This window comes from Haliotis cracherodii, unplaced genomic scaffold, assembly GCF_022045235.1.
Source record: "Haliotis cracherodii isolate W230 unplaced genomic scaffold, xgHalCrac1.p SCAF_7, whole genome shotgun sequence".
Classification (NCBI taxonomy): Eukaryota; Metazoa; Mollusca; class Gastropoda; order Lepetellida; family Haliotidae; genus Haliotis; species Haliotis cracherodii.
This window is the reverse complement of record NW_027266330.1, coordinates 17,437,560-17,462,633: the sequence shown is the minus strand read 5'-3', so window position 1 is coordinate 17,462,633 and position 25,074 is coordinate 17,437,560. Positions and strand designations below refer to the sequence as shown.

The following is a 25,074-nucleotide window of genomic DNA, read 5'->3' as shown; positions in this document are numbered from 1 at the left end:
GCTTAATGTTGGAGGAAAGCCACGAAGTGATGCAGGTGTCAGACGTTTACCACTTCGGTGAAACCCACGAGCACAGGTATGGTGCTGACAAACCTAGAAACATAATCGGGGCGAACCGGGATTTGAACCCGCATTCATAGGTACCTGGCGTGCCCAAGGGACGAAACTCTGCACAGCGAATCGCGATAACTTAGACGACTGGGCCACCCGTGTCCCCTTTAAAAATGGAAGACAGTGTATATAAAACAGATAGGCCACTCCGAGGTATAGGAAACTAAGATGAGTCAAATACACATGCTTATATACTATGTACACACTTTAAAAAATATAATAAAAAATGAATACTCAGTTCTTATGTTTTTTTATATCAAAAACAATTATATAGGACTGACTTCCTCTGTTTTAACTTTACATGATGATAAAATAAACAGTTATGTTTAATATCAAGGAGATTATGACAATTTTTAATTACCTCGTGACATTTTTAATAGCATGTCTGACACATGGGAGGATAGGAGCGGTCGGGTAGCCTAGTGGTTAAAGCGTTCGCTCGTCACGCCGAAGACCCGGGTTCGATTCCCGACATGGGTACAATGTGATATTGCTGGAATATTTCTAAAGCGGCGTAAAACCATATTCACTCACTCACTCACTCACATGGGAGGATACCAATCTCGGCACTCTACCATTATTAGCAGAAATGTGTGGTCCTCGCAGGTGTTGGAATTTGATTATGTGCTGTGTAGTGTATGTATCAATACATGTATTAATCATTGTTAATGACATGTAGACACATCAGATTATTTGCCGTGCAATGTATGAATGTATGAATTCTTAAAACAATCAGTATAACATGCAGTATCACATGTGTAGTTATCTACCAATGTGCAATAAAATGTTGAGATGAGCCCTGGTGAGTCGTATTGTTCTTCCAATCAACTCACATGACTGCATCACCTATTCCAAACAATAGGTGGTGGCAAAGTGAGGAGACCCCCTTCAGCAACCCATGCTTGCCGTAAAAGGCGACTATGCTTGTCGTAAGAGGCAACCAACGGGAACGTGGTCAGGCTCACTGACTTGGTTGATGCATGTCAACGTATCCCAATTGCGTGGATGATGTCAGTCACCGGATTGTCTGGTCCAGACTCGATTATTTACAGACCGCCGTCATAGCTGTAATATTACCGAGTGCGGCGTTAACAAACAAACAAACAAACAAACAAACAAAGCAGAACTGTTCATCTACCCCTCGAAAGTTTGACAAATCCACCGAGTAAGATGACACTTATCAATCAATCAAAGATCATGGGTTAATCCTTTGATCACTGTTTTCATCTGTATCTCACTTTTATATCAAACTATAAACATCGGGGTATTTCCAAACAGCAGTATCCGATGAGCCGCCACTGTTCTTTTTTCTGTTTTATGTCGAGGAGATTAATTACCATGCGCCGTTTTTGATATTTTTTATAGATCATACGGTAATCAGTCAGTGTTAAGTTTCGTTCATCTTCCCGAGGCAAGGGTGTTTACTGACTACAGAAGTCCAGCATCCTTCCTTGCCGAACTAGGCTGGGATTTCGTGGGAGGACCATAACGTCACCAGTGGCTATTACGAGTTATGTCCCTCCTATTGACCAATCAGATTCCATCTCTCATATCACTTTTGTTTAAAACAAAATGGTGTCGCCCAGACGATCTAATCGATAATGAAGAGCTATGTCGTAATAATTAAAAAAGTCATTTGAGCACCTTGATTAAAAACATGAAAAGATTTGGTATTATCTGTCACATGCTTACAAATCCTGCAGTCGACGGAAATCTGCACATTGAAATACATGTTGTTTACGAACCGGATGTCTAGTTGCGCAATTTTGATTGAACTATGCATAGACTCGTAAGTCAAGCCAAAATGTAACTATCTTTGCCCTTACATTAATCCGGCATTATTAGAAAAAACTATCGCTGTGGGTATGACAATATTTTACTAAAACCCTCATGTTGTCATACATAGATCTACACATAATCAAAACGTCCCTACTATACCCAGTTTATTGTTATAATTTAACATATAATTTACTTGACATGTTTTATATTTTAAAGATGTATATGTTTGAATAATGATGGACGTTTCAAATAATATCAACAAATGTAAAGAGGATATTGCATCAGCTTGGCTTAGATGCGGGCGGATACCAAACTGCGCATCTGTTATGACGTTACTTACCTCAGACCAGGTAAAAAGACTCTTATTAATGATAGTCGTAAAAGGTTTGCAGAAACAACTGATAAGACTAATCCAACGATAATTACCGGGTCTTCTATTATCACCTTTTTCAAAGATAAGTAGACTTACAGCTGCAACCCAACTATTAGGAAAGTAACCTGTTGATGGAACGCAGTTAAATATTCTACACAGTATAGGAATCAAAAACGTATCATAATCTATAAAATATTTATTTGTTAAGTAATGCTGACCACGAGACTTTCCACGTTTCACGAAACTAATTGCTTGTTGTATTTCATCCAGAGTTATGTCCCCTTATCGAGGTCACGTCAGCCCCAGCATGCCTCCTAAATGTCGTGGGCAATGTCAGACAGCGGCGTGGAAGCCAGGGAGTGGTGTTCCTTAAAATTCACTTTTATTTAAGGTATTTACCTATCTAACTGAAGACATCTGACACACTCCTGAAAAACATTTTATATAAATTCACCTTAAATTATTTGATGTTTCACCTTAAATTCAAAAGCTGACAAGGTAGAAACATTTCATAGTCACAGAAAAAAACTATGTGTTCTCACCCAAAAATTATTCCCTGCTATCTGGTCTCGTTTGCAAGTTTAATGAGTTTTACAGTTAATGTTTTTACCCTGGAAACGTTTTGTTAAAATGTATTATAATTATTTGTATTGTCGTTTGAATGTTGCCCAGGGGATGGCGCAGTATATTTATGTAAAGAATAAAGGAATATTCCAGTCGAGTAAATGACACACAAGGATATAACAGAGAAATTATACTTTATGTCGGAACTATTTCCAGCCGACAATAACGCATCTTCCCGAGGCAAGAGAGTTAACTGGCTATAAAAGTCCAGTTTCCACCCATGCCGAACTAGGCTGGTATTATGGAGTTACATTTTGGCTGGACCGACGAGTCTATGCATAGTCCAATCAAAATCACGCACCGAAATCGAAATCCGGTTCGTAAACTGTCGTGCAGATTTCTGTCGTTTGCAGGATTTGCAAAACATGTGCACCGCCAACTCGTTGTCAGCAGATATTTTCCAAATCTTTTCATGTTTTTAATCAAGGTGCTCACGTGATTTGATGCATTTCGCGATGTAAGACCCGTTTTATCACAATATAGATCTTGATTATGGATCAGATGGTCTTTTTTGTGAAGCAAACGCAAGTGATGAGAGAGGTGGAATCTGATTGGTCCATAGGAGAGGCTTAGAAGGGCCAGTGGTGGCGCTATGATCGAGCCCAGTAATTCCAGCCTAGTTCGGCAAGGGTGGAAACTGGCCTTTGTAGGTCAGTTTACTCTCTTTCCTCGGGAAGCCGACCATAACGACACCATTGTTCATTCCGACTATGCTCCTCAAGTACATAAGAAAGAGAAAATAGTTTTAAGTTAGCGATATTATATGAAGAAAAATGGCGCTTAATCAACACTCCAAGAATACTTCTACATACTTAATTTAATTTTAAACTTATTTCCCCCCGCATAATACACAACTGCTGATGGGTATTTTAGGCACCGTATTTTTGAAATTCAATTAATTTGTGTTTTTCGGCACATATTTACAACAATTTAAAATGGTAGGGATCATCTGGTTGCATATTCCTTCCTTACCCAAGTCTTCATTGGAGCAATTCATCATTACCAATGTCCAGTGGAAGAGCGTCCGCCCGGAGAGCGAGAGGTCCGGGGTTCGATCCCCGGCCGCGTAATACCAAAAGACGTTTAGAAATGGTACTTGTTGTTACCCTGTCTGGCGCTCGGTATTAAGGGGCAAAAACAAGGACTGGTCGGCTCAGAGTCAGTATACTGTGTCCTGATTGGGGTATTTATGTTAAACTGCGTCATGGTATCTCAGTGGGCTAGCACTATAAAATCGGAAATTAGTCCGGACTAGTACAAGCAGCCACACACACACAGTGCATGCACGTCGCTATATAAGTGTAATTATCTTGGACGCGGCGTTAAACCCCATGCCACCTCACCTTAACACAAAACTACCCATCCACCCACAGATTACTTTCCACAAACTGTTGCAGGAATGAGTGATTCTTAAATAGACGTAATAAAATTTGACAGTTCTTTCAATTTTCAGTTATAATATTAAAAACAAACTCGGTAAACTTTCTTTTGTCCCTCAGTTTACAACGGACGACTTTTCAATTGACATTTCTTCTTTCAGGGATTTTCGTTTCATCCTCGATTATCCAGACTAGTATTTACCACAACAGATTGGATACATAATACACTGGATAATCGAGGAGGGTATATATTCAATACGCTTCTAATAATCAACCTCTCTCACTTTGAATGGATCGTTTTGCCAGAAAACAGAAATATTGATTTACGCCGCTTTTAGCAATATTCAAGCAATATCACGGCGGGGGACACCAGAAATGGGCTTCACACATTGTGGGGAATCGAACCCGTGTCTTCGGCGTGACGAGCTGCACTTTAACCACTCGGCTACCCACCGCCCCCGAAAACAGAAACCCGGTGGTTCGAATCCAAGATTCGCCCTGATTGTGTTTCTAGGTTTGCCAGCACCATACATATAAACTAGCGGGCAAAACAAACGCCATCAAACAAATAATGGTCGTCAGTTTTCAAGAATTTAATCACTCAAAAAATGCAAAATGTACACAAAGTTACCTGTATGAAATTCTGGTATAAAACATAATCAGGATTGTACACTCTCATCACATGAAACCGTTAAAAACAACGAAAATGCCTCGACTAACTGCAGAGCAGAGGGAGAGAGCCATCGGCATGTTGCAAATGGGAGGGACGCAAGAGCACGTTGCCAAGATCATGGGCTGCTTCAAGTGCACCATCGCCAGACTTGTTACACGTCACTGGAAAACTGTCAGTACTGGAGTAGAAGACCCAAGGTCTCGACGCCACAGGAAGACCGGTATTTACGGGTGCTTCACCTGCCGTCCTAACTGTCACGTCATCATTCGCAAACAGCCTTGGACATCGAGTCAGCAGAAGAACCGTTGCTAGACGACTCCGCCTGTATGGTCTCCGTGCCTATCGACATTTCAAGGGCATGACGTTAACGTTTCCATACCGACTTCACAGACTGAGATGGACCAGGACCGCACAGCAGTGGCAGCAGAGAAATTGGCGAAGAGTGCTCTTCAGCGACGAGAGTAGGTGCTAGCTCTTCAAGTCTGATGGGCGGTTTCGAATCTACAGACGACGTGGTGAACGGACGGCACGTTGTTGCGTCCAAAAAGTTGAATCTTATGGAGGTGGAAGTGTCATGGTCTGAGGTGGCATCTGCGGGGACCAGAAGAAAGATCTGGTCATCATCGACGGAAATCTCACTGCACGTCGTTACATTGATGAGGTTTTGCGGCCTGTGGTACTTGATCTTGTCATTTTCAAATAGCTTTTTCGAATAAGTTTTTTTTTTTATAATAAAACTTGTTTGGCGGCGTTTCTTTTGCCCGTTAGTTTATATGTTCTCGTGGGTTTCACCAAATTGGTTAACGAGTTAGACCTGTGCCACGCTTGGCTCTCCTCCGACATTAAGCTGACACGTCACGATATAACTGGACGAGTTACTCTCTCATTCAGTTCCGTTGCTTGTTGTTGCTTGTGTTTCCTTTAACACCCACTCGGCAATATTCCATCAACGACAGTCTGTAAATAAGCAACCGATTGACATCACGAGAATCGATCCACGCAATTGGAATGCGATGACATGCAATCAGCTAAGTCACTGAGCCTGACATCCGGTCAACCTAGTTGCCCATTCCGACGAGTATGGGTTGCTGGGGACCTATATTCTTACCTGAAATCCGCACGGCTCGTAACTATGTAAACTGCCGCGCAAAAGAAATCATACACCCTCATTTGATGGTGGCAAAAAACGAAACAAACAAGAATTGGTTCCTCGATGGTCACGTCTTTGATACGGGTATAACCAGAGTTATGTTTTGGGACCTGGGGTGTTCAGTGTTTTGGCGACTGTTTTCAGCCGAGTAACGTTTAGATAAAGTTTGTATTTTGGGGTCAAATTCAAATTTCAAGTTTATACTTTCTTTTCCCCGGCGGGTTTTCGTCCGTAGGTTGAAATTTACAGAACAGTTTAAATTATCAAATGTTATGTATGGGATAACGCTTTCTTAGTAAAGTACAGATTCTCGTACTTTTTGGGGGTTAAGCCCCGTCCGGGATTCTAACCCGTGCCAATTTACACTTGTCAAAGGGGTACACAAAGTATGTAATCTAGACTACCATTTGGCGGACTTTCATTTTTTTGGAAGCCTCGGTGGCTGAGTGGTTTAGATCGCTGTCTTCGTGTGCTAACGATTAGGTGTCTCACTCTGGCGGTCTGGGTTCGAATCCCGGACGGGACTCAACCCAAGAAAGTACGAGAATCTGTAATTTACTAAGAAAGTGTTATCCCAAATATAACATTTGTTACATATGACCACTTTCTAAATGGCATTGTGTTTTTCATAGTTTCAATATATCTGCATATGAACCATCATTACCTTGTAATACTATATGATGCTTTATTCTGGGCCCAAATACACAGCCATCACTGAGATGCGTTCAGCAAATGATATGTCACATTCTCTACATAAAGTCAAAGCGATATTCGTTTTCGAGTTGAATGTTTACAGAAAACACCTCTGCCCCTTAGCTGAAGTAGGACATATCAACAAGCATATCCTGTCACGGAGTGTATGATGGCGCGGGGTTTCCCCATGTCTGGGATCTTGATTAAATGTTTATTACAACAGAGGATTTGCATCGCAGTAAACTTTATAATTTAGTTTGATGTCGAGAGGCTCCAGCGCCCCAGGGGGTAAGTTTGGCCACAAAAACAACACTTGGGATTCCACGAGGGCAAACATACTCCTCCCCGGGTGGGGTAATGGATTAGCGGGATTCCGGTCGAGACGGGTCGATGCTGACGATGTTAAGTTAACATGGGTAACGACCTTCGTAAGATATACAATCTTCTAATTTGCCTTTTTTCTTTCGCTACTCGACGAAGAAATATTAGAAAATGATTCAAACTGTTTAGCTTTTGTTCGTGTGGCGGTGGATATTGTTTATTTGACGTTATTTGATGATGGTACATGCCCTTAGTGTGAGTGTTCGAGTGACGGTGCATAGTGTTATTTTGAGGTTATTTGATGATGGTACATGCCCTTAGTGCGAGTGTTCGAGTGACGGTGCATGTTGTTAATTTACGTTATTTGATTATGGTACATGTCCTTAGTGTGAGTGTTCGAGTGACGGTGCACATTGTCAATTGAAGTTATTTGATGATGGTACATGTCCTTAGCGTTAGTGTTCGAGTGACGGTGCACATTGTTATTTTGAGGTTATTTAGTGATGGTACATGCCCTTAGTGTGAGTGTTCGAGTGACGGTGCATAGTGTTAATTGACGTTATTTGATGATGGTACATGTCCTTAGTGTAAGTGTTCGAGTGACGGTGCACATTGTTAATTGACGTTATTTGATGATGATACATGTCCTTAGTGTAAGTGTTCGAGTGGCGGCGCACATTGTTAACTGACGTTATTTGATGATGGTAGATGCCCTTAGTGTGAGTGTTTGAGTGTAGGCGCATATTGTTAATTGACGATATTTGATTATGGTAGATGTCCTTAGTGTAAGTGTTCGAATGACGGTGCACATTGTTAATTGACTTTATTTGATTATGGTACATGCCCTTAGTGTAAGTGTTCGAGTGACGGTACACATTGTTAATTGACGCTATTTGATGATGGTAGATGCCCTTAGTGTGAGTGTTCGAGTGACGGCGCACATTGTTAATTGACGCTATTTGATGATGGTAGATGCCCTTAGTGTGAGTGTTCGAGTGACGGCGCACATTGTTAATTGACGCTATTTGATGATGGTAGATGCCCTTAGTGTGAGTGTTCGAGTGACGGCGCACATTGTTAATTGACGCTATTTGATGATGGTAGATGCCCTTAGTGTGAGTGTTCGAGTGACGGCGCACATTGTTAATTGACGTTATTTGATGATGGTACATGTCCTTAGTGTGAGTGTTCGAGTGACGGCGCACATTGTAAAGTTAACGTTATTTGATGATGGTACATGTCCTTAGTGCGAGTGTTCGAGTGACGGTGTATACTGTTAATTTGACGTTATTGGATGATGGTACATGTCCTTAGTGCGAGTGTTCGAGTGACGGTGTATATTGTTAATTTGACGTTATTTGATGATGGTACAGTCCTTAGTGTGAGTGTTTGTGTGATTGTTTGAGTGACGGTGATAGATATATATTGTTAGTTTGTTCGAATGGCGGTGTTTGTCATTGTTCAAGTAGTTCAGATCTATCCTTAGTTTCATTGTTCGAGTGACGATGATACTTAGTGTTATGCCACTGACGGAATTCCGGGGAAGGATAATTTCCACAAGGTCCTAGGGGCAGAGGTAGCCGAGATGTCTAAGGAACCACCATTCGCAGTGCATCCCGCCGATCGAGGCTCGAATCCTAGAATATCCTCCTTATGATCCTGGTCGACACTATGCGTGTGCTCGTGAAATTCACCAAACAGCAGAGTAAACATTTACTATCTGCACCGCAAAGGCTTTATCCAAAGTGATCAAACTTTAATCCTGGTGAAAGCGACGTCAAGCCAAAATATAACCCACAGGTGTAAAATTGAACACTCGAAATTTCCCATATTTTCACATGTGTATTTTGGCTATTCTTGATGCTTATTGGTCAGTTACAGTAATATGACATCGTACTGCGGCACTGTTGAAAACAATGTTATATGGCGTCATTTACTGTCCATGACGTCAGACATTAATACCATTACATCATCGGAACAATATGTTGACTTCAGGCAGGTTCTTTGTCATTTCGTACGTTTATTATTTTTTCAATTTTACCATCAACACACACACACACACACACACACACACACACACACACACACACACACACACACACACACACACACACACACACCTTGATGGAACAGGTGACATCGTGCCCTGCTAGTACTGCTCAAATCTGCCTCGCCCACGGCACTGCTAACTCAGCCTTAAGCGTTTTTGCTATAGTGCTGCTTACGTATGTCTGGTTTAAGCTGGCTTTGATTGGTTAAATCTAACTTTCTGATTTCAATTTCTGCTTCTAAAATAGGACTGGCTAAAGATAAGCTTGCTTGTAACAGCCCATAAAAAGCGACTGTAAATTGATTCGGTGGTGATTTGGTTGATTGCGTGTCGTACACCGTACGTTAGGTGCTCACAACATCAGCCACTGGTTTGTCTGGTCCAGAATCGATAATGCACAGGCCGCCGTCATATAGCATTAGTATAACAAATTGTTTTGGGAAAGGTTTGGTTTGGTTTGTTTGTTTTTTAACGCCACACTCAGCAATATTCCACCTATATGACGGCGGTTATAAATAATCGAGTCTGGACTAGACAATCCAGTGATTGACATCATGAGCATCGATCCACGCAATTGGGATAGCGAGCCTGACCACCCGATCCCGTAAGTCGCCTCATACGACAAGCATAGTCGCCTTTTACGGATGTTCCGTTATCCGGCCATTTAAGGTAAGGAAACAGGCAAATCGACTCCAGACGAGACAGAAATAAACGAAGAATGAAAACAAGTGTATGACAGAAGACTTTTATTTAATCAAGTTTGTGGATTCGCTAACATGACATCAGTGATCATTATACTCCCAATGCACGCAGAAACACAAGCGTGGAATAAAATCAGGCCATTTGTTTGATAAGTTCCACTCCCTATATATCCGACTCAGGTACTGTAATCCTCTATCTGCGTATACACAACACGACGTATACAGCGTGCCTAACAAATCTCTCCACAAAAATGCATGTTACGTTTCACCAGGTATCAGGAGAAAGTCTCTCTCTACTTCAGGGGAGGGGGGACTCTAAAGTTGTGGGTGAGTGGGGGAGGGACTTTCATGGCTTTGGGGAGAGGGGGTGGGGTCTTGATTTCGCGGTGGAGTGGGGGAGGGGTTTTCATCACATGGGCAAGGGCCCCGGGGGCAAGAACGGTCTCAACTTCATTGTGGTTGGCCAGATGGAGTGGGGGTGGGGTCTTGATGAGAGGGGGTGGCGTTCTGAAGGCAGAGGGTGGGGCTTGGCCTTTTACCAGGGGTGGTGGGAGTTGCTCGTTGAGCCAGAACGTGTGAAGACGACTGCAGAGTTTGGTGATGATGGGTCCAGCCCTCCTCTCAAATTCCTGGTATTTCATCGGGCTGCTGACGATGAACGGCTCCTGAAATGAGTCAGTGAATGTAGCTGCAAAAGTTAGCAAAACAAATCTCAAAGAGTATTTTTGCCAGTCAGAGTTTCCTCCCCTGTATTGCAATCGACGTGTCCAGTTTTCCACCAACCAAAGGCGTAAATACGTCTTTGCACCAACTTAAGCTGTGGATGTTTGCAAGGCTTGCCCTTGAAAGAATCGCCAACGTTTGTGAAAATGGTAATTCGAACGTGTTTCTTCGTAAACAGATAACGCCTTCCCATAATCGCCATTGTCTGCTGTCAATAAGCATTGTTTATCCCCTGCAGAAAATACTTTAGCTCCGTCACGGCAGGGATTCCCTACACAAACAAGCACGCATACATTTTGGATAGTAGGGGTGCATTGTTACAACCCTTAATGTAAAAAACATACATGAAGGGTTACCTGTTAACTCTTAATGTAAAACAAATACAGAGAGAGAGACGTACATGGTCAGGCGAGTTCACGATGCCAAGTTTCTCCTCTACGTCCAAGAAGAACTCGGGGTCCAGGTCGGTGATGAAACAGGCCTTGATACCGTCCGATGGATCCTTGACGACTGTCAAACCCTGCAAGAAGGAATGTTACATCATCAACTTGAATTCCCCCATACACAAACTGGTTGTGGCGTAGGTTGGAATTTCTATTCCTAGGGGACCCGTGGAGATTCCGGGGTGGAATAGGTCTTCAGCAACCCATGCTTGCCGTAAAAGGCAACTATGCTTGTCGTAAAAGGATATTAACGGGATCGGGCGGTCGGACTTGGTTGATGCATGTCATCGATCCCAATTGCGTGGATCGATGCTCATGATATTAATCACTTGATTGTCTGGTCCAGACTGGTTTATTGACAGACCGCCGTCATATAGCTGGAATATTGCTGAGTGCGGCGTTAAACAACAAACCAACCAACCAACCAACCAACCAACTATTACTAGGGCATCGCGTTAAAGACAATCAAGATGTTTAATTACTGGATCATTGCGTTAATAAGAATAAAAAAACTGTACCTCCAATCACAATGTGTGACATGACCACTGCCGGTGTGGGAGTATTGCAGAAGTATAGTAATTTAGGAAAGAAATGAGCTTCACAAAGTGTATCCTAATTTGTAAATGTTGTCTCCAACCACTAGGCTACCCAGCGGCACATCAGGCGTGTCCCAAACACGGATACTGTGGGGTGGTGGTATGCCCCGCCCCCTTTTAAAAGTATACTAACCATATTGATGTCAACATAATCATAACCAAATGATGCGAGGACAGGTTTTTAACAAATACAACAATTTAGTTACTATTTTTTGGCTACAAAACAAAATTGTTTCCTGAATCATGTGTTGACATTTTTATTTTATTTCTAAATACACCTCCCGCTCTTTCTAAACAGCTGTTCAATCCTTGCATCCTTTAATACTGATGAATTATTGTTAATACTTCATCACGGAGTGATGCATGGATACTCTCTACGGGTAGGACTGACAGGTGCTCGCTAACTGATTATTCGAGTTAACGCCTAATGATTATAACACCTAAGTATAAAGATAAGTGCTTGTTAAAATCTTGTAATTTCCTTATTGTGTGCGGCGTCAGGCAACAAACAAACACTTGCTTTTTTAAGCAAATTGTGTGAGTGGCGGGTGCTACATGTAGAGCGGGTCATGCCTACCTTTTTCACGAACACCTGGTGTCATCACTGATTTCCCGTGATTCGGGGACACGGGTGGCCCAGTGGTCTGAGGCGTCGCGATTCGCTGTGCAGAGTTGCGTCCCTTGAGCACGTCAGAAACCTATGATTGTGGGTTCGAATCCCGGTTCGCCCCGATTATGTTTCTAGGTTTGTAAGCACCATATCCGTGCTTGTGGGTTTCACCGAAGTGGTAAACGTCGGAGACCTGCATCACTTCGGGCTTTCCTCCACATTAAGCTGACGCGCCGCAATATAACTGGAATACTGTTAAAAGCGGCGTTAAACCCAACTCACTCACTCATTCCAGTGATTCATTCTTATAATTTATGTTTCCGCGACGTAATCCCACTTAACTTGAAGTCAAGTTGAGCTTAGACAATCTGGACCTAAGTCTCGGGAATTTCCAACAGTCAAGTCCCCGGGCGCAGTCTCCCATTCACCAACCATCCACCACCAGTCTGGTTTGACTTCTACTGATACTCACAGGCCCATGTGCCACCCTATATACAACCCAAATACAAAATTCAAAAGGACTTTGTGTATTCTTTTAGTGAAATTGACACTAATGTGTATTGCATTTAAAATAGAAAAAAATGTTCGTTGATACTAATGTGTATTGCATTTGAAATATAAAAAATGTTCGATGACTTATAAAAAAAAATCTTATTTGGAACACCCTGGGAAGGTAGCGAATGTCGCCTACACAAATATTTATTGGCAATCTGTCAGGCGCCCAGGCAACTCCACGTATCTGGACTTAAAAGGGAAACAAATGGACAAAAACGATTAACTCCTGACGCATGTCACCAGCCTTGACAGAGCAAAAACTCAAATCTGATATGAGTGCCGATCGCAGTACCATATAAATCACAAAGTTTGACTCGCTCAGACAGAGTTTCGAAATAGAGTGCTCCGCACAGGGTTAAAGGCGTCGTTTATTAACTATTCGATAAGGCAACAATCATGTTGAGATTACGGGTGCTTGGGTTAGGGTTATTAATAAGACAGTCTTGATAAGGAAAGTTTACGACTAAATCTAATGTATGACTTAGTGTGACGTTACGATTTCAGTATCTGAGAAAATTTGAAATTTGAAAAAAATTGTTAAAGGTTTGAAATGATTTTGCTAGAATAAATGACAACTTGAATTATATGTGTTGACATTTTAATTAAATAATGTATTATTTGCGTTGTGCATTGATCAGTTCTCATGGATCTTATAACTGTATTTATCATCGCCCTAGCAATGCTCGTGGGTTTACACAGAGCAGTAAACGTCACCACGTGAATTCCATATAAGGCTAATACCATAATATAAAGGACCGCCGGCCCAAAAAGTCAAATGTCAAAAGGACGGTTGGTGAAAACATAACTTATCCCCGTTTCAAAATGAAATCGAGATATTCAATATTTAAGAATAAGAAACATGCCACTCTCTCACTCATCTTACAGAAATATAACAAGTTGCAGAAATTAGATTGTGTTTAATAATACATATATTAGTTAATTAATATACAAATAACTCCGTACAAACGCTTCACATCGACAATATTTTAGTGGGGTGATACTACATGAAATGTTCACTTTAACGTTGAATAATCTTTCTGAGGCAGTATAAAATTTCATATCACTCTGAAATTCTCGGGTCACATAGTTTATTACTAACCATACCACACACAAAGCACACGCTTTTCTATTAAGTAGTTTGATTATTTCTTTCACTCAGTATATTAGCGCATATTTCAGCTATTGCTATTGGCCCATCCTTCACCTGCCTTAAAACAGCCCGCATGTTAAGTGCATCTTCAAGTACTATAATCCATGCTCAATGTTTTGCTGATCTGATTATCTGACTAGATTAATTTCGGCCTCACAGAGAGACCCCCAGCCATGATTAGGACACAACGTTCGTGGTGTAGATAACCGACTGAAGAAAAAAATACTTGTATGAAGAAAAATAAAATTAAAATTAAACAGCACTCTCGCAACCTACTGGTCAGACTTGCTTATTGGTTGCATAGATGAATGCGCATGATGTGAATCACTGGATTGTCTGGTATTTACAGACCGCCGTTATATAGCTGGGATATTGCTGAGTGCGGCGTTGAACAACAAACAATCATTCTATCACCATTGCTGTCCGTGGGATATAGCTTGATTATTGCTCATCGTGGCAAAAATTCACTCACTCACTCACTCACTCACTCACTCACTCACTCACTTTAAACAGGGATGATATAGGGTTTGTGCCAGCAATTGCACGATGGGGGACACCAGATTCAGACTTCAATCAAGTACCGAGTGGGAAAAAAGACCCTATAGGCGGAGGATTTAAGAATATTGTACGAACTATACTTTTTGTAATGTTTATGTCAATTTATTTTTTAATTATTGTAGTTCTCTTTCGATTCTACAGTTCATCCCGCTATAGCTCGGACTTCTAAATTCATTCAACCACAGGCACCTCACTTGTATATGCTGTGTCTTAAGCACAGCGTAATGTATATGTCGTCCTGGTATAGTGGAATAAACATGTATTCACAGTGGTTATTTAGTAATTTTAAGTACTACAAAATAAATTTCTACAACTTTTACTGTTTCTCCCCATATCTGTATAAAATTATGTACAAACTCGAATTAAAAAAAACCCCAAAATAAATCTGTTAAAATAATAGACGAAAAACGCTTTAACAGGACACATTGCCATGTTGAAATGTCGAAATATATTCCTCTATTCGCCCAGCTGTGAATGGGTACCCGGTAGGGTGGGATGGTAATGTGACTGTTAACATCATCATCATCATCATCATCATCATCATCATCATCATTATTATTATTATCTCGTAGCATTATAACGGTGAAGTCAACGTGATGTATACATGAATAAAAAAGAATAGAAAAAGATAAATCCTTTTAAGACCTTTGTATTTCTGTGTACTTAGCATGAGGACTCCAGGCCCTACTTGTAAAGGCACGCAAGTGCCGACAGAGGGTGCTCGTGTGACAACGTCCCGATGTTGACGTCTCTCACAAACCACAATACACAGTCGTGAAGACAAATACTTGCGTTACCTTAAGCCCGATTGATCATTTGCACGGCCCTTGTTGAGGAGAGATTTAGGAATAATCTCTTCAAAAGATCCACTCTTACAATTGAAATCGAGCCACACAAGTTCTGAAGTTCACCTTACTTTTGCGGAGTATTTCCAGCATTAGGGTAATTTAGGATAATTGTGCCTTAAGGGACAGACCATTTTATAATTTTGTATCGAAATATTTTTTTCCAGCTACAGCTCAGCACTATTCCAGCTATACATGATGGCGCTCTGTACATAATTGAGTCTGGGCCAAACAATCCAGTGACTGTCATCATGTGCATACATCTATGCAATTGGGATACGATGACAAACATCAACCAAGTCAGCGAACTGACCATCCGATCTCGTTAGTCGCCTCTTACGACAAGCATGAGTTTCTGAAGACCAATTCTAACCCATAATTCTTCAAGGGGCCTTAAATTACATGTACATCTACCTATGTTGTGCTATATTCTATATGTTAGTGTATTAAATCGCCATTCTATCATAAGGGGCGGCCGGGTAGCCTAGTGGTTAAAGCGTTCGCTCGTCACGCCGAAGACCCGGGTTCTATTCCCGACATGGGTACAATGTGTGAAGCCCATTTCTGGTGTCCCCCGCAGTGATATTGCTCGAATATTGCTAAAAGCGGCGTAAAACCATACTCACTCACTCATGATAAATAACCTGGGCCCGTTCACCATCATATTTTTATTTCGTTGCGCCGTCACCATCTCCATCTTTCCAATCGCTAACTTTTGCGCTGACTTTCTTTCGCTAGTGAGAGGAATTTGATTGGACGGCTATTTTTAGCGTCGTCCAATATCAATTGGGCTCTATCGTAGTGAAAGGCCAATGCATGTAACGTCCTATTCACGACAGAATGTCCTTTAACCAGAGTTTTTGACTTAGGAAACTCTGGTTCAAATAAGTAATATTTTGTTACGAACACATATTCAGTAAACAGGAAAAAAAAAATATTTGAATGAGGACCTCCGGCCCCTGTGTTATTTGCACCATAAAAAATTTAGTCGTTTATTCAGTGAAGTGATATGCCCCAAACAACTCCACGTATATTCACTGACGATTATATCAATATCCCAGCTACACTACGAGCGGAAAGCACCCCCTAGCTCTACAGTGTCATTCCTTATTCTTTTATGCATGCAGATTATTATAAAGAGCAATCCGTCTTTATCATCCAGGGCGCTCCTACATATCCCGAGAGATGCAAATATTCCCAATTAAAGTCATATCCTTCTCCAGCACGGATATGACGGTGGAGATAATAAGTGAGGTTTCAATACACATGGCGGTGTAGGTGGGAGTGTAGTTTACCCGGGGTCGCCATACATCTCAATTACTTTGACCTTACACTCATTGACGTGACACTAGCAGTCGCTGGGTAAATGAAGCAAGACGTTATGAGTGTTGACAAATAACTGGATAGGAGTGCTGTATCGGCGACGTATATTGTTCAGCTGCGTTTTGGAATGTGTATTGCTGAGAATTGTTGTGTTAAGCATGCTCGTTCTTGATAGCCCCCCCCCCCCCCCCCCCCCCCCCCCCCCCCACACACACACACCTCCCTCCCTCTCTCCCTTTTGTTGTCAAGACTTTATGGTAGAAACTAACAGCTTTACTCCACTAGTGTTTTTAATGATAACATATAGCAAACTCTTATGATACAGTAACTGTTGGGCAGTTTGGCGAGGTTTACAGGACTTGTGACAATTTCTAACGCTGAAGTTGAAACCCACTGGCAACCCAAGTTGTTAGTACCATATGTTTGTCTCTCCGTGGGGATCCAAAGTGGAAATAGGTGCCCAGTACCCAAGATTTGTCTCTCCGTGGGCATTACAGGTCGAAATAGTCCCCAAGTAACTTAGACTTGTCTCTCCGTGGGCATTTCAGGGCGAAATAGGCCCCAGTACCTTAGACGTGTCTCTCCGTGGGCATTTCAGGGCGAAATAGGCCCCATGTACCTTAGACTTGTCTCTCCGTGGGCATTTCAGGGCGAAATAGGCCCCCAGTACCTTAGACGTGTCTCTCCGTGGGCATTTCAGGGCGAAATAGGCCCCATGTACCTTAGACTTGTCCCGCCGTGGGCATTTCAGGGCGAAATAGGTCCCCAGTACCTTAGACTTGTCTCTCCGTGGGCATTTCAGGGCGAAATAGGCCCCCAGTACCCTAGACTTGTCCCGCCGTGGGCATTTCAGGGCGAAATGGGTCCTCAGAACCTTAGACTTGTCTCTCCGTGGGCATTTCAGGGCGAAATAGGCCCCCAGTACCCTAGACTTGTCCCGCCGTGGGCATTTCAGGGCGAAATGGGTCCTCAGAACCTTAGACTTGTCTCTCCGTGGGCATTTCAGGGCGAAATAGGCCCCCAGTACCCTAGACGTGTCTCTCCGTGGGCATTTCAGGGCGAAATAGGTCCCCAGTACCTTAGACTTGTCTCTCCGTGGGCATTTCAGGGCGAAATAAGCCCCCAGTACCCTAGACATGTCTCTCCGTGGGCATTTCAGGGCGAAATAGGTCCCCAGTACCTTAGACTTGTCTCTCCGTGGGCATTTCAGGGCGAAATAGGCCCCCAGTACCCTAGACTTGTCCCGCCGTGGGCATTTCAGGGCTAAATAGGCCCCAGTACCTTAGACGTGTCTCTCCGTGGGCATTTCAGGGCGAAATAGGCCCCCAGTACCTTAGACTTGTCTCTCCGTGGGCACTTCAGGGCGAAATAGGCCCCATGTACCCTAGACTTGTCCCGCCGTGGGCATTTCAGGGCGAAATAGGTCCCCAGTACCTTAGACTTGTCTCTCCGTGGGCATTTCAGGGCGAAATAGGCCCCCAGTACCCTAGACGTGTCTCTCCGTGGGCATTTCAGGGCGAAATAGGCCTCCAGTACCCTAGACTTGTCTCTCCGTGGGCATTTCAGGGCGAAATGGGTCCTCAGAACCTTAGACTTGTCTCTCCGTGGGCATTTCAGGTCGAAATAGGTCCCCAGTACCCTATACATGTCTCACCATGGGGAATATTACGCCATGTGCTGTTTAACACGAACACATCCTTATTAGAGCGCTTCATCTTTTTTCAAACCCAGGTGTGAATCAAATATAATGTTTTTGTAAGTTATTTCATCAAAGTAACAGTAATACTTGGATACTAAAAAAAGAAGCCATTGAATTAAACACATTGAACAATTTATATGTTGGGGCATCTGCTACTAGAGATTTACTACTGAAACAACATATTAGCAAAAGAGACACGAAGAAAAAAAATCCAATTAATAAAAAATAATTTGCATCTCCCAAATGATGCAACAATTGTTCAAAATGAAATGTATGCAGCCAAATACACAAAAGGTTTCAGAAACGTTCAATGTACACAAGAAGGGATAGTTCGAACGCATCTTAAGCGTCCTATCGCTCATCGCGACCTTCTACGCTAACAAGACGCTTGAGAATACCGACTTAACGATTGTGAATTATTAGAACAGGTTTATAATTGACTGTAATTGACCTTTCAGATTCTTCTTCAAAAGGCCATGTGCATCACAAGGTTGCCATATTACCCGTGTTAGCAGAGTTCGTCGCTCCAGTATCGTTGTTTAGCCTCAGGTATGCACAATGTGTTTTTGTCGTGAGCATGTTTGGATTAGTCGGAATAAAACGTCTTCGTTTTAAGTGTACCATTTCCAATTGTCATTACTTTCGGGTCGGCGAAATCGGCAAAACGGATTTCCTTTTACAGTGTAAAAAGAAATTGAAAATATGTTTTACCCCGTTTTTGTCAAGTTATAACAGACGTTTATTTGAATGTAAAATTAAGTTTAATGCATTTTAATTTCACATTCTTATCCCTGTTCTGTGCAGTAAGTGAAAGAGACTTCACGCACTATTTGAGTGACTTCACGAAGTGTGAACTCAGCGACATATTCCCGCTGAGGCAAGGGAGTTTACTGACAATAAAAGTCTAGTTTTCACCCCTGCCGAACTAGGCTGGAATTTCGTGCCTCGATCAAGGGACCATATACCGATATATGGTCTCTGCTCGATTGTAGCGCCACCAGTGGCGATTACGAGTTATGTCCCTTCTATGTCCCTACTACAGACCAATCAGATTCCACCTATCATATTTACTTGCATTTGTTTCAAACGATAAGGCGACGCCCAGTCAAGACGATTTGATCGATAATCAAGATCTATATTGAAATAAACGGGTCTTATCTCGCGAAGATCACCAAATTACCTGAGGATCTTAATTAAAAACATGAAAAGATTTGGAAAATATCTTTCGAAGCCCAGTTGACGGTACATGTGCTGTGCACATCTTGCAGTCGACCGAAATCTGCACTTGAAATCCATGTTGTTTACGAACCGGATGTCAAGTTCGTTACGCGATTTTGATTGGACAATGCATGGACTCGTTAATCTGTGATTCGTTAGTCAGTGCGGGAGTAACGTTCAAGTCGTGCCAATGACGTTTACCACTGAGAGTGAGTGAGTGTATTTGACTTGTTCATGATTAACATATCCTGAAAATAATCGAGTCTGGACAAGGTAACCCGGTGACTGAATATTTAGATGACATATTGTGACAGATATATAGATGTCCACGACAGCTTCAAATAACCGTCCAACACTACGTGTACATGTACCTACATGAGCGTATGTGCGTACCCGTGAAGACCCGGGGTAGAATCGGTCTTCAGCAATCCATGTTTGCCGTAAAAGGCAACTAACGGGATCGGGTGGTCAGGCTCGCTGAATTGGTTAATGCTTGTCATGGTATCCCAATTACGTGGATCGATGCTCATGATGTCAATCACTGGATTGTCCGGCCCAGACTTGATTATTTACAGACCGCCGTCAAATAGATGGAATATTGCTGAGTGAGGCGTTAAACAACAAACAAACAAAACAAAAGCGTGCGTTAATGCGTCTGCGAGTGGTTACTCACCTGAGCTTTGTCGGAGTAGGTCTCAATCTGCTTAAGTCTTCTCGGGTCATCCAGTGACATGGGTTTGTAACCAGGGGCAACAGCAAATTCATCCCCGCCATTGTTCCATCTTTTAATCTGCAACAACACATTTAATAAATTAAACCTACGGACTTAGATCGATTATATGAAATCATCGCCGCTATGAACAGAATCTAAGTTATATAACGGTGTGACATGGGAGAAGTGAGTGAGTGAGTATGGTTTTACGCCGCTTTTAGCAATATTCAAGCAATATCACGGCGGGGGACACCAGAAATGGGCTTCACACATTGTACCCATGTCGGGATTCGAACCCGGGTCTTCGGCGTGACGAGCGAACGCTTTAACCACTTGTCTATCCGACAGCCCCACAGACGGGCAGAAGGGCTCTATTCGTGTGTTACAGTATGAGCAAATCCGTGACCCAAGACTTACAATATGCCAGTACTGTTCTTATCTAAATGTTTATCGTTACGTTCAAATATTACAATTTTTTCCCCCTGAAATCCTCTTAAATCAGCCTTTTTGACACGCTTAGTATTACGCTATCCTTACGTGTTGTCATAGTGAGTGAGTGAGTATGGTTTTGCGCCGCTTTTAGCAATATTCCAGCAATACTACGGTGGAGACACCAGAAATGGGCTTCACACATTGTACCAATATCGGGAATCGAACCTGGGTCTTTGGCGTGACGAGCGCACGCTTACCCACTAGGCTACCCGACCGCCCCTACGTGTTGTCATAAGACTAAAACATGCAATTGTTGAAATGAACGTCTAATTTTCATTCTCATGAACACATCTGATCACTGGCATAAAGATTTGTAAACCGTTTCCTCATTTCTAAATTGTACATATCCCGTGAGCCTCAACGGCTCCAATCAGACATTGTCCTTTTTCTCATAAGCTCTTGTGACTATTAAAGCGTTCGTATTAATTTCTTACGCTGGGGAGACGAGATGTGTTGTAATAATGACAGATTTATTACATTTCTTAAATTTCATTCTGATATTACCTTCTCGTAAACACTACCACTACACATCACGTTCGGATAAACAAATTGAATTTATAAAAATGACGCTATTTCATGCTATATCTTACTCCTATGTAATCTAATTTTCCGAAATTACGAAGATATGACACGTAACCAATATCTCACAAAGTCTCTATAGGTGTGAAGAATTCAACGTAGCGGCAGCAAATACAGACATTAGTGGAACTTGTCTTACTCAACCAAAGAGTGGACTGTAAAATTATATATTTAAAAATACTTTAGCATTTAACACGATATAAGTATACTAAATATACTTATTATTAATTATCAAAGTAAGTGTTAAAAATTTAAACTGATTATCACTTGAAAGTATCGCCGAGTTCAATGAACCAAACGATACCACGACCATCCGACGAGCCGTTATCTTCAACGTTGAAAGACGTTCAGGACATAATTTCGCTTTTCCTCCAATATTGTGCACGGTACAATTTTGAAAATAGTTATTTTTCTTATTCTTAAAATTATTCTTTTCTTTTCCACACATAGCATAATGCGATTTTGGCAAAATTTGATGTAAAAAATCCCATACACTGACAACATTTTTACAAGAAATTCCTTAAGTGAATGATGAATTCCCAAACTAAATGAAGAATATAAAATAATTACCCTGTGAAGTGTCGCCGACTGCGTTGGACAAAATGTTGCCACTACAATGAGACAAGCCAATATCCTCATCATTGTGAGACTTTCAGGGCGCGATCTCGTGTTTTCTCCAAGTGAGCAGCTCCGAGACTGAAAGGGGTATGCGGCAGAATGATTGGCTCGCCCCTAATATATACCCGGTGACAGACATGACAAATGACCCTTGCAAATGGCCGCCATGTGTACTATGTTTGTCTTTCCCGATAAACATGTTTACACTAACAACATTTCAAGTTGAATCAATGCTTACACGCGACCGTGCGCAACAAGTGTTACTGACTCGAGTGGAAAATCGTGTGATATTGATGATTTTCGTTTCGGATTAAATCTGGTTTCAAATTAGCACGAATTATGTTATTTATGACCATATGGACTTTTCTGAACCCGTTTCATTCAGCGAATAAAAAGACCAATGTTTTCATTGTCATTGAAAAAGATTTGAGTTGGCGGGTTTAATAAAGAAATTTCCAAATCCGTTTTCGTTTCCTTGCTCAACAGGTGCGAGGAATTAATTTGATGATTTTGTCTTATATCAGTCTTCTCCCTTTTTGCTTAACTTTGCTACATTTTCTTGTAATCATAGTTGTGGAAATTAGGAACTTATTCAGGTTTATTTCATTCATAAAAGTTGTGGAATTTCTGCATTTTCTCACAGTCCTGCTATATTGTATTCCCATAATTCTGCTACGACGCCCTTCAATGAGGGCTTTATGAATTGAAGCAGGGTGTTGCAATGATCGTCACAATGTTCATGGAGTATAATGAATCCCCATTAATTAAAACGAAACATGATTACACAACCAGTTACCTGCAGCCAGGACACGAACATAACGTCATGAGACAGTGAGATGAATTTATGTTTGAAAGCATGCCGTTTATGTCCTTATATATATATAAAAACGCTAAGGACCACCCGATTCTTTCCCATTAAAACAGTTAACTTGTCACCACATCTCGGATGAACAACAGTAATATGTAAGAATCGGGTGGTTTTTACCTCATTTTTTATCAGTATATATTAATAATAAGTCAGCCGTGCCGAATGTGGGAGTCTGTTCTTAAACGACATCTATTTGTTTGACAAGTGGGTGGTGTGACTCGCTGACTTGGATGATGCATGTCATGGTATCCCAATTGCGTGGATCGATGCTCATGATGTCAATCTCTGGATTGTCTGGTCCAGACTCTATTATTTACAGACATCCGTCATTTAGCTGCAATATATCTGAGTACGGCGTTATACAACAAACAAACCAACAAACAAACACAGAATCGCGAGCGCAGATCTAAGTCTACGCGAAGTCCGCTCTGCGGGAAGCGATGTTCTGATGCTTTTGTAACAGTTGTTGTTGTTGTTGTTATTGTTGTTTAACGCCGCACTCAGCAATATTCCATCTATATGACGGCCGTCTGTAAATAATTGGGTCTGGGCCAGACAATCCGGTGACTGAGATTTGTAACCGTAGGGTATATGACACTGGCACAGTGAGTGAGTGAGTTTGATTTTACGTCGCTTTTAGCAATATTCCAGCAATATCACGGGGGACACCAGAAATGGGCATCACACATTGTACCCATGTCGGGAACCGAACCCGGGTCTTCGGCGTGACGAGCGAACGCTTTAACCAACAGGCTACCCGACCGCCCCGACATTGGCACAGACATAATGGAGAAATGCAGCGGTAACACAGAGAGACGGATTTCTTCGTTTGTTTTACTAGTAGTACGCATGAAATAAATATCATTTATGACGTTTAAAAAATACTGTGACGTTTTGAACAAACGTGTCCTCATGGCTGCCACCTGTAAGTGTTTTGGTTGCCCGGAAACACAGGAGGTGCTTTGACCATACGTTCTGTCTTCACTCGTTAGTAAAGTACAGACTTGGTGCTAAACAGCAAACCTGTGCATGCTTTATAGATTTTAGAAAGGCATTCGACAGTTTAGACAGATCCCCCTTTGTTTTGAGGAGAGCCGCTTTTAAGGGGACGATGTACAATACGATACAATCATTGTACAATATTATTAAATGTTCTGTGCCTGTAAATGACATGTTAACACCTCTGTTTAATGTACACTACACTACGGTTATAACGAACTCAAGGGGGTCAGTAATTTTAATTCGTTATTAACGTAGTTCGTTATAAACTTATATATACAGCAAAAGGCCAGGGGAAAAACAACAGTTCTTTATATCCGCCAGTTCTGATTAAAGACAAAATTGTGTCTGAAGTCTAAATCTACGACAAGTGGTCTAAAAAGAAGTCTAAAAGTTACGACAAAATATGGTCTTAAGTATGTTTCATGATCCGGGGCCAGGGTTAGAATAGGTCTTCAGCAACAAGCGACTAACGGGATCGGGTGGTCTGACTCACTGACTTGGTTGATACATGTCATCGTATCCCAATTGCGTAGGTCGATGCTCATGATGTCAATCACAGGATTGTCTGCTCCAAAGAAAAAATATGCAAATGAAAATATTTCGTCATGCTGAAGTATATTTTCTCATTGAAAGGAAACCATTTCATGACAGCGTGCTTGTGTACCTTAATGTATACACTTTTCGAAAATGAAACAGATGAAAAATACAGTGTAATTTGTTGAATAAACTGCTTAAGATGTGAAAAAAACCCATCTCACTGACCTGTGGCAGATGTACCAGGTTGACCGCAAGGAGTGAGTGAGTGAGTGAGTGAGTGAGTTGGGTTTAACGCCGCTTTTAACAGTATTCCAGTTATATCGCAGTGTGTCAGCTTAATGTGGGAGGAAAATCCGAAGTGATGCAGGTCTCCGACGTTTACCACTTCGGTGAAACCCACGAGCACGGGTATGGTGCTGACGAACCTAGAAACATAATCGGGGCGAACCGGGATTCGAACCCACAATCATAGGTTCCTGGCATGCCCAAGGGACGCAACTCTGTACAGAGAATCGTGGCGCCTTAGACGACTGGGCCACCCGTGCCCCCGTAGACCGCAAGGATCTCTGGGCAGGCGAGTGAATACAACATCGCAAGTTGACGACGCAAGTCAATCTGGCAACAACTGATTTTCAGGCATGTCGGAAATAGCCGAACGTGAGACCGGACGCAAGTTATGTGTACTGCATGAA

The 25,074-nt window shown here is 41.9% G+C and overlaps 1 protein-coding gene across 1 annotated transcript; it reads right to left on the bottom strand.

Moving 5' to 3' along the window:
- Positions 1-9,895: 9,895 nt before the first annotated feature.
- Positions 9,896-22,048, bottom strand: LOC139448184 (uncharacterized). The gene is made up of 4 exons (XM_071229706.1): positions 21,928-22,048; positions 20,248-20,364; positions 10,978-11,097; positions 9,896-10,519 (listed from the first exon to the last, which is right to left on the bottom strand). The coding sequence occupies exons 1-4, from the start codon at positions 21,997-21,999 to the stop codon at positions 10,148-10,150; spliced, it is 681 nt and encodes a 226-aa protein (XP_071085807.1). The 5' UTR covers positions 22,000-22,048; the 3' UTR covers positions 9,896-10,147.
- Positions 22,049-25,074: the final 3,026 nt, after the last annotated feature.

What these genes read in the sequence shown, in the direction of transcription:
- LOC139448184 (XM_071229706.1), bottom strand. Translation starts at nt 21,999, where the DNA reads ATGATGAGGATATTGGCTTGTCTCATTGTAGTGGCAACATTTTGTCCA. An exon ending in AGTCGGCGACACTTCACAGG is followed by an intron (nt 20,365 to 21,927) that starts GTAATTATTTTA and finishes GTGTTGTTGCAG; the next exon opens with ATTAAAAGATGGAACAATGG. An exon ending in TCGTGAACTCGCCTGACCAT is followed by an intron (nt 10,520 to 10,977) that starts GTACGTCTCTCT and finishes GACTCATTTCAG; the next exon opens with GAGCCGTTCATCGTCAGCAG.